The sequence below is a fragment of the Xiphias gladius genome, chromosome 9, assembly GCF_016859285.1.
Source record: "Xiphias gladius isolate SHS-SW01 ecotype Sanya breed wild chromosome 9, ASM1685928v1, whole genome shotgun sequence".
NCBI classification, from domain to species: Eukaryota; Metazoa; Chordata; class Actinopteri; order Istiophoriformes; family Xiphiidae; genus Xiphias; species Xiphias gladius.
Window position 1 is genome coordinate 10613449 of NC_053408.1, and position 10756 is coordinate 10624204.

The 10756-nt window shown below is 37.8% G+C and overlaps 1 protein-coding gene across 1 annotated transcript; it reads left to right on the forward strand.

Annotated features, from left to right (window-relative positions):
- Positions 1-1305: 1305 nt before the first annotated feature.
- LOC120794731 (dnaJ homolog subfamily C member 7-like) lies at positions 1306-10179 on the forward strand. Its single transcript, XM_040135995.1, has 14 exons — positions 1306-1408; positions 3727-3815; positions 4117-4241; positions 4388-4501; positions 4670-4744; positions 5115-5233; positions 5477-5630; positions 6389-6553; positions 6819-6910; positions 7014-7087; positions 7198-7344; positions 7442-7597; positions 8551-8625; positions 8734-10179. Exons 1-14 carry the CDS (start codon positions 1338-1340, stop codon positions 8769-8771), a joined length of 1494 nt encoding a protein of 497 aa, XP_039991929.1. The 5' UTR covers positions 1306-1337; the 3' UTR covers positions 8772-10179.
- Positions 10180-10756: the final 577 nt, after the last annotated feature.

The following is a 10756-nucleotide window of genomic DNA, read 5'->3' on the forward strand; positions in this document are numbered from 1 at the left end:
AACGTATAAATAGTACTGTTTTTTAAACAGATGCAGTTGCTTTTTATTCATATGGAAGCATGAGTCTCTTTTACAATCCATTATAGTTTTATTGTGAGTTTACAGTACTTCATTTATTAATACAGTTGTGGACAAGAATACTTAAAGGTCTTCGATCCAGGCACACACTCCGTAATAACTTACATCATTAACATGATACTGCTCTAATTTCAGATGACTCAAAGGTCAATGAATATCATTAACAATGAACATTTGAACTCTGAGAAAACCCGATTCATTCTGGATCAACGTGTAGCCAACAAACAACAAGCGTAGCACCATGTGTCATATATATGAATTGTACTGTATGGCGAACCCCTGAATTCCCCAGGATCTGAAACCTCCGAAGTACCGATAACCACCAACAGAGACACTAGGAAAGTGACTCCTGTCAACCCTTTAGCCAGAGTCAAAACAATGTGGTACTTGAGTCAGGGGACAACTAACACACAGTCATTGCTGATCTGTTCCTAACATGGGAGTATACATCCAATCCGTTGTGGTGCCCTAGTGCCCTCTAGTGGTATTTTGCAGGCAAGAGCAAGATATGATGACCCAAGAGCAGAGCTTAGAAGGGTAGGAAGCAGTCAATGCTGTGTCCTGTACTTATATGCAAGTACATTAGTTTAACAAACAAAAAATTAGGTATACTATTAGTTATCATGCTTTTCATAAAAGTTTTAGTATAAAAGTAGAAATGCCATCTTAATCTCTTTAATGTTGATGCACTAACCCTACTTAAAATCATGTTTAGTTTCCATGATAGAGACCTGATACTTTGGATAGATCGTGTTTGCATTTTTCTTTCAAAGAGCACTGTGCATGCAGAAAAACATGTAGAGTAGGAGGAAGCACTTTTTTCCCCCAGCTCTGAACACGAACATCATTTATGTGCAAAAATCAGATCTCACAGTGAAATGGGTGGACGTTTTTGGGATGGGTTAAAGATAGGTTAATGCTTTTCGGACAGAGCAAAAGACTATCAGGTGAGGTTTAAAGCTGGTTAAAACAGTAGCACATGACTTGTTATGTTTGTATTTATTTTTGAAACATTATTTTGAAAAGTTAATGTAAGTAAGTTTCGAATTACATTCATGAAAACAGAGAATATCGTAGATTTAGGTGAAAACACACATATGATATATGTTGTATTTTTCTGTTTTTTTTTTGTTTTTGGTTGTTTTTTTTTCCTCCTGGAAATGGCCTAGTTTCTCATGACCTAAATAAAAAAAGAAAGAAAGAAAGAAAGAAAATGATCAACTTCCGGAAATGACGTCCGTTCGTCCTTTCCAGAAGAAATGGCAGCTGTTGACATCGACGTGCTGTTGGAAACAGAGCCCCAAATCCGCAACCAGGAGGACCTGGAACGGTAAACACGTAATTGTCCGCTGTGTTTATTTGTCCTTCGTGTATTAAGCGAAAATAACACGACTGAATTCACCTTTCGCTCGCTGACAGGGCTCGGAAACAACAGCGCGTCCAGCCCGGAGACAAGCTAACAAGAGTAGCTTGCCGGGGCTAAAACGGCGGCAGCGTGTTTCACCTCTGCTAAATCTTTATTATATCGGTTTTTATATATTACAGGCGATGGCGTTGTCTTCGTTTCGATGGTTTAAATTACACAACAAATAGTGGACTGACTGACCAGTTGGTGGTTGGCGCTTTTCAAGCCAAGACAAGTGAACTGGCGTGTCTTGATACATGCTAAGCTACAGACACCCAAGAACTAATGTATTGTGAAACTCACCGAGGTAACTATTGGTTAATTAACCTGTTTACACGGACACAATTTTCAATCTAAACACTGGAAATAAAGCATCAGTACAGTGTCTCGCTGTGCTCATGCATTCAGTGCTTTTCTTCTATCGAGAAACTTCCATACGAGACAGCCCGGTAGCTAGCCCTGAGCTAGCTCATGTCTCAGATAAAGTTACAACGATTGAATAACTTTTTAGACTGCCCCAAACATCTAAAACAGATGTCCCGATAAGATGCCGAAGTTTTCAATAGTACAAGCGAAATAACAATGAGCGTCCGGCGGTTATTAGCTAGCTAATGTTATGAATCAGCTTGGTAGGCAGGTCATCACTGATTTTTAAAAAACAAAAAACATTATAATGTGTTTTTATTACAGTTTCTACTAAGAAAACAATGAATATTACACCTTACCAGGCTCAGAACATGCCATATATGAAAGATGAAAGATTAAGTGCTTTATTCAGTTGTTTGACATTGAAATAAGCCAAGGTACCAGAATGAGGAATGTTTCAATGCGGATCATCATGCTGTAGGTATGAGGTCACATAATTGTCTCGAAATCTAGGACGACCCCCAATTTTTAAAACCTGAGTTTCAGAAAAAAAACAAACAATATTTGTCTTGTATTAGGGCCTATATGGAATCCTTTCTCTCCAGAGACGTAGAGCAGTCTCAGCATATTTCTTTCAGTTAATTCGGTTTAGGCACTGCATCGAAGTCTCACAGTGGTAGGGAAAACCCTGATGGCTACTAAATTCTTTTAGTGATCTAAAGCAAAACCTACTCATCTTCGAATTCTTGTGCCAGGCATATTATATATCTATTTATTTATATATTTTATATATTATATAGTGTGTGTGTTTTTGTTTTGTTTTGTTTCGATGGCCTTATTGTTTCAGACTTGGCGGAAGGGTGCCACTAAGTTTTTACATACAGTTTTACAAATCAGTGGTGAGCATGCTTATTATTCACCATTTTAGCAGCATGTCATTTAAAATCTGTACATCTCCCCACTTTTTGGCCTTTTTCATACTAAGTTATGTTAGTACTAAGTTAAGACTTTTTCCTTGATAATTAAGCTGCAGTGTATGCTGCAGATATTTGTTTGATAAAATTGAATAATGTTTAACAATGCTCAGTTTTGCTTTTTCCTTTTTTGCAAAGCTAGTCTCTATACCACTGGAGCACAACCGTTACATATGTGAATTAATATTATCAATGGTTGCCTTATCACAGATATTGTTTTCATGGTTTTGTTTGGTTTGGTTTTTTGCATCAGTTATGGTCTTGGTAACTATGCACATTCCGCAACAGAGCCCATTTTTCTATCAATCGCTGACTCTTACCTTTTTTCCGTACACCTGTGGGAATTGCAGGCGTGGACCCTAATCAAAACTATTTTGCATATTGTATAAAATTTTCAGCAATATGTAATTATGCTGAAAATTCTTCTTCTGCACCCAGTCTTAGGCAATGATGTTATCTGCTGAAGGAGAACTGCTACCGTGATGTCTCTGTTTGAGGTGTGGCCTGAATTGAAACGCTTCAACCCACAGAGCAGCACAATAGTACCTTCTTCCTTATGTGAATCAGCGATGATTTACTCTTTGGCACTTGGCATATCTGACAGGACTGCAGTAGGGGAATTTCAATGCTATGTTTAGTACTGGAGCTATCAGGACTGTGTGTACCCTGCTCTGCTGTCCCAGTTCCAGGTGTAACACACCACAGTCGAGTCCTTTCAGACATACTCACACTCTACCCCATCTGCAAGATATTCCCAGATGGATAGAAAAGACAAATTGAATGGTTTCTTGCTAAACAGTTTTATGTTTGTTTGTTTGTTTTAGATCCTAACAGTTCATTCCTTTTATCTTTGTAAAATACATGCTCCATCTTGACATTGGTTTCGTTTTCTCCTCTCTCCAGTCAGGCTGAAGGCTTCAAAGAGCAAGGAAATGCACTCTACAGCAAGAAAGATTACTCAGAGGCTTTCAACTATTATACTAAGGCCATCGGTGAGATTACCATTCAATACTCTGTAGGGTTGGGTGGTTGTACACACTGACTAGTCTTTCTTTATACTCTCCTCTTGTGAAATGCTAATCATCTGCTCTTGCCGCACATCTACCAGCAAATGAGCAAAACAAATATTATATTGAGCAAAATTTCTATCAGCAATTGAGTCATTTATCCCCATCGTAATGCATTTTCCAACACATGCTCATGAATAGTTGCAGTATTATGCAAAGATATCTCTACTGTTGGTGGCACATCTCAGTTTGCCTGTGTGAAATGGATTTTTTCTTTCCTCCTTAGATACTTGCCCCAAAAATGCAAGTTACTATGGCAACAGGGCAGCCACCCTCATGATGCTCTGTCGCTTTCGAGAGGCCCTTGAAGACTCCCAGCAGGCTGTACGGTTGGATGACTGTTTTATGAAGGTCAGTTTGAAAAGACCCTCAAATCAAGAGTGTCATCTTCATTCTCAGTTTTGCACACCTGTCTTCAGACCCTGGTTGCACTTGCAGAATAGTTGGATATGTAGAATTTTTTTTACACATAGAAGGTGTGCCCTTCCTTCCCACAGGGGCATCTGCGTGAGGGTAAGTGCCACCTGTCTTTGGGAAATGCCATGGCAGCCAGTCGCTGCTTTCAGAAGGTTCTGGAGCTGGAGCCCAGCAACAGAGAGGCCCACCAGGAGGTGGGCATCACTTAAACTTTTCTCATTTTATTTAATCATAATAGAAAACAAAGCTTTGAATTATATACCGAGCACAGTCCTGCAGCTTAATTTGGATGATTGCATCCTCAAATTAATCTTGTCACATTGTAAAGAGAGTGCTGATAGAAGACTGTTGTTTTATTTTAGAATAAGAACGCAGGGACTCTACTGGAGTACGAGCGAATGGCAGATTTTGGCTTTGAAAAGCGGGATTTCAGAAAGGTACTTCGCATCCATTCTTATTTCACCAAACTCACAATGGCACTTCCACACCTTAGTTCATCTTCAGAGTCTTATCTGACAAGTAAAGGTTTTTTTTTGTTTTTTTTGACATTAGCAAACGATGATAGTAATAACTGGAAAATTTAAACTTCATCTTTGGTTTGTAGTCATAGAGCTTCTTTAGTAGTTAACAGACTATTTACAGAAATCTTCTGTTTAAACACTTTGAATAGTTTGTTTGACTAGAAAAGCAACATTTTTGTATATAAAATATTAGCTTTTACAAAGCTGCAGTATTTGCGTTCCTCTCATGTCTGAATGTAATGAGTGTAACACATATAGTCAATGTTTGGCTCTTGTCCTGATCCAGGTGGTGTACTGTATGGACCGGGCTTTAGCTTTGGCTTCTGCCTGCCACCGCTTCAAAATCCTCAAGGCTGAGTGTCTGGCTCTGCTAGGCCGCTATCCAGAAGCTCAGTCTGTAGCAAGGTGGGTATAGTTGAGCTTTTATTATGAAGGAGCTGGTGTGTGGGTCATGGTCTATGTTTATTTTTTTTTACAGCGACACAATTTTTTCTCCTCTGTCATTATTGTAAAGTACAAACTTCTTACTTTCACATAAGGTTTTTCAATATAAGTACAGGGTCTGTTTCAGTAGCTTCTCAATAAGAGGAATGGATTTTATTTACAGATTCTTCACAGCAGATCGTTAAACAAAAATTTCTTTTACAGTGATATCCTGCGAATGGATTCCACAAACGCAGACGCACTGTACGTTCGAGGTCTGTGTCTTTACTATGAGGACTGTATAGATAAAGCTGTACAGTTCTTTGTCCAGGCTCTGCGCATGGCACCTGACCATGAAAAGGCCCGGCTAGCCTGCAGGGTAAGGTTGTCATTTTTTGTAGTTGATTGAGGTTTGCACTGAGAAACAAGAATTTGTGTGGCAATTCTTTTTTGTTTTCAAATCTCTAATATAAAATACATAACTAACCCAAATAGCATCCCAAATCCTGCCACAGGTTGAAATGTGGGTCAGTTACTGCATGCTGCATGTATGTAAAACATTTACAGATTTTCTATACATTAGAAGCTTTTCATCTGCTACGGCATGATACAAATTACAAGGGCTGCATTTACTGATGAACAATGTACTTCAAGTTCAGACAGCTATAATTAAAGATAACAAGTGGAGTTTCTGACCACTAGTAGTGCTATGGGGCAATCTTTTTGCTAGTGGGTCCCCTTTTTGTTTGTACGAATGCACATGCACACACGCAAGTGACATGACTCACAATGTTGCAGATGTTTTATCTCTATAGGAAGGAAATGCAATCAAGATCTTTGTTAGACTTCAAATATTCACAGTGTGTTTGGGTAAGAAACACTGAACGTAAACAGAACTTTTGTTCGTTTATGTGCTCTGTGGAGTTTTCTTGTAATGTGAAAACAAGTGGACTGAAAATGATCAAATCCCAGAGTTCACTTATGTGACGAGGCAGTTTAGTACAATAAATTCATAGTTCAAGACATGCTGAAATATAATAAATATAAATCTATACCTTGTATTTGGATTAAAGTTCGCTTTCAAGTTTAAGTAGATGTATTAAGGTAACACAAGGACTTGTTTTCTTCCTAAATTAGAATGCCAAAGCCTTAAAAGCCAAGAAGGAGGAGGGCAACCAGGCATTCAAGAACAGCAACTTTGAAGCTGCCTACCACCTGTATTCTGAGGCCCTGACAATAGACCCCAACAATATCAAGACAAATGCTAAACTCTACTGCAACAGAGCCACAGCAGGAGCCAAGGTAAAAGGCAACAGGTCAACTCAAGTTATGTTCTATATTCTAACACAGGCTTGCACAATTTCCTCACATGTCAGAGAGCAAGGAAATTAACAGAAGAGAGAACTCACTGAAACTAAAAATTGTATGGAAGACAGTCACACTTGATCAATAACACTTGATCACACTTGATCATTTGCTTGAAAATAGCAACCTTGCATAGCACTCGGGCTCTTCTGGCTCTTTGTCTCCAATCATTTCACTGTCATCAATTCTTCCTCGTCAACAGCTGAAGAAACTTAATCAAGCCATTGAAGACTGCACCAGTGCGATCAAATTAGATGACACTTACATCAAGGCCTACTTAAGAAGAGCTCAGTGGTATGCTATACAGTCAACATGGGTCAACATATGTTTTCCCTAATTTGTGGCTTTTGTTTGCTCAGCATTGTGCAGTTTTTGAATGACTTTGTGTGACTCGTAGTTACATGGACACAGAGCAGTATGAAGAGGCTGTACGGGACTATGAAAAAGTTTACCAGACAGAAAAGACGTCAGGTAAGCTGCTGTCTCAGTTATCTCATATTTATCTACTTGTCCAAACCGATTCACAAGTTGGTCATGTTTACACACACAAACATGGCTTGATTTTCATTTTATTACTGTAGATCACAAGCATCTGCTGAAGACGGCACAGCTGCAGCTGAAGAGGAGCAAGAGGAAAGATTACTACAAGGTGCTCGGGGTCGGCAAGAACGCCACAGAGGACGAGATCAAAAAAGCCTATCGCAAACGAGCCCTCATGCACCACCCAGGTAGCCCTGTTGTTTTCTACACACATGCAGAATACCAATTTTGACTATATTTGATGACTAAATAGGGTTTCTGTTGTATTGTATCATTATCTTGCAGACCGCCACAGCGCAGCGACTCCAGAGGTGCAGAAAGAGGAGGAAAAGAAATTCAAGGAGGTGGGTGAGGCCTTTACTGTGCTGTCTGACCCAAAGAAGAAGATCCGCTATGACAATGGACACGACCTGGATGATGACGGCTGCTTTGATGGTGGAGGTAAGTGTGTTTAGTTGTTTCTTTTCTTTGGCTGGACTTACATTCAACGTGCAGGTCATGAGTGTTGATGGAAGAGAACAGAAGTTAATGGTAGGAACTAAAGGTCCAGCTTGGTCATGCGTACATTGAGAAAAGCAAACTTTTTGTTTTTAAATTTATTTTTTTTTTTTTTTTTTTTAATTGAAATCTCTTAAGGTTTAACACGTCATTCTTTGGGTTCACGACATTTTGCAACATTTTTTTTTTCTAAAATTATGTTAGTGTCTTTGCAACACATGTTTACATATGTGAAGAGAGAGACTTTGCTTCACTTTAATCTACAATCTACAAAGTTCACCACTCTATATTTTTCAAGTTTTGCAAAATTATTTCTCCAGAAACGAAAAAAAGGGAGCAGTCAAATGCCATCAAAACTGATTCACTGATTATTTACAACCTGGACATCAAATGGCGTATTAAAGAGTTCACAATAAAAAAGAACATCATTACATGCGTCATATCATTTTTTATTTTATTTTTTTAAGACTTGTATATATAAATTTCAATCTTATCAAAACTTTCTGCCCTATTAATTTTCATTGAGTCTCACACAAATTTATATCTCAGCCTGTGAAAACAGTAGAAACCAAATTAAGCTTTTTCCACACTCACTGTGACATACATAGTTATTAAGTGTTAAAAAATGCATTTAAGTTAAAGAGCCCCAGTATTCCTGACAGTATCTATAATTGAAATGCATTTAATGGTGGTCAAATGGTTTCTGTTTCTCTGTTTTGTGTCGACACACACACTGTATTGTGTTTTAAAAGTTGTAAATGTGTGAACAGAACGTCAAACTGCTTGATTCACCTGCATTCTGTGTTTAGTTTAGAAAGTTATGTCATCTTTTTTTCCACCCTGAAGACCGTCATCACCAGCTATTCCCATGATATTTGTCTTTGGTTTTTCTCTAGATTTTGACGCAAACAACATCTTCAGGGCTTTCTTTGGTGGCCATGGTGGAGGATTTAGTTTCGATTCCAATCAAGGTGTGTTTTTTTCTCTCCAGTTTAGACATCTTTACTGTTATTGAAAGATGGTAGAATCAATCTAAGAAAGTGCATCTCATTAACTTTTTTTTTTTTTTTTAAATCCAGACTCTGGACCTGGAAATTTCTTCTTCCAATTTGGTTAAAGCGAAAGAGCATGTGGGAAAATGCAGCCCTGCAGAGGACAAAATCAAGTTGGACCCACAGTCACCTTGTGATGCTCATACTCCTGAGTGTCTTGAAAATGTCCCAACTATTCTTGTTCAAGAGATTGCATTGACTGCTAAATTTACTCCTTACATTGATGCTAACATTGGGAAGGATAATTCAGAGGTTTTGGTTATAATTAACAATGACGATAAAGAAGTACATAAGAAACCCTTTTTAAAGAGGTTTGGATCAGCTGATTCAGAGCATGTCACTATTGCCAAAATCAAAATTATATTAAATGAAATCTAATCTTGTAAAACTGCCTCAACCTTCCTAATGGTGATCAGTAGTAAGGAATGCTTTGGAAATATAAGCATCATGGTTGATTATTTTTTTAGAAAACATAACATGGTATACATTTTAAGGTTCTCCTTGGACAGCAAGTCTCTGTTGAGCAAGAGTCAATGTACTGTAGCAGTTCAATGTCAAAACTGACCTCAGGACAGTCTGTTAAGGACAACACTGGTCTCTTGCAAGTGGGTGTCCAGGTTTTATTGGCTCACTTGCCAAATATAGATCGACTTGCTGGGTTTTTGTTTCTTCTCCTCTTCTCCATACTGCATTGTATATTTGACTCGAATGTAAAGTGTTTTGTGTCCATAAATTGTTTTTCTTTTCTTTAGTCTTCCCTCTGTATTTATATTTATTGTACTGTGTATTCTAAATTGTATGCAGCAGAATGCCATCATCTTCATAGTCTTCCTCCTTTTTTAAGAGACCAATTTGTAAATGTTTTCCACATCATTGTCTCGCTCAAGGATTGTGCAAGTTGTTTTTCTGAAACAGGCCAAAATCAGCATATATATACTCCTACAGATTTTCTTCTGTTTAAAGTGCACCAGTCACGCATCTTTCCTATTGCCCCATTCAAATTCAAGTGGTGCCTTCGAAGAATGAGCAGATCAGTTAACGTTTTCACAATGAAATCTACATCGAAAGCTGTCGAGCAAGCCACATCCTTATTTGCAAATGGCAACAGTCATGCTTGTATAGCATGTTTTTTGTTTTTGTGTTCTGTCATAGGAAGACCATATTCTTGTCTGGCCAGTAAATTGAATTTTGCAAGTAGATTCTTCATCCTGAAAACATGAAAGACTTCAATTTCATTTCATGTCATCATCGGTCACACCCAGCTGTTATCCACCTATACTTGTCATGCACGTTCGGTCAGTACAGCCCTTCCCCTACTTGTTCCACCTGTTTAAAAGGGCACTGATAGTAGGTCGGAAGCTTCTGTTGTTAATTGTTTTGTCACTGAACTGTGTATTTTTTAAAATTTGTCACAGTATTACCGACATGCTTTTCTTATTGCGTCAATAAAAGCTCGTCTTTTACTGTAATGTGGAAATTTTCTCTTAAATTTATATATGGATTGATGATTTTTTTTTTTTTACAGATTCCAGTAGTGGGAAGTAACTAAGTACTTAAGTACACTTTTAGTGTTTCCATTTTATGCTACTCGATACTCAGAGGAAGATCTTTACCCCACTGCATTTGTTTGAAAGACATAATTACTAGTTGCTTTGAAGATTTTTACATAGAAAATGTATGATTAATTCTAAACTCTGATGCAGTGTTATAGAATACACTACCCAATAGTATATACTGTAAAGAACTACAAATTGAAAAGTAAAGACATCATTAATAATTCAGTTATGTATAATATAATACTTTGAGAGCAGCCATTCTTGATAATAAGTTGTTTTAATTTTAATATATTGTTCCCATGATAGTTCTGCACTTTAAAAGTAATTTGTAGGACTTCTACTTGTCCTACTAAGTTATTTCATAAGGATCTGACTACATCTTCCACCACTGTCTACAGATTATATATATATGATCAAATTGGGAGGAAAAAAAAACGTAACCGGTGTAATGTTTCACCTGGAACACACTTTCGTGCATGTACATTTTTCAATTT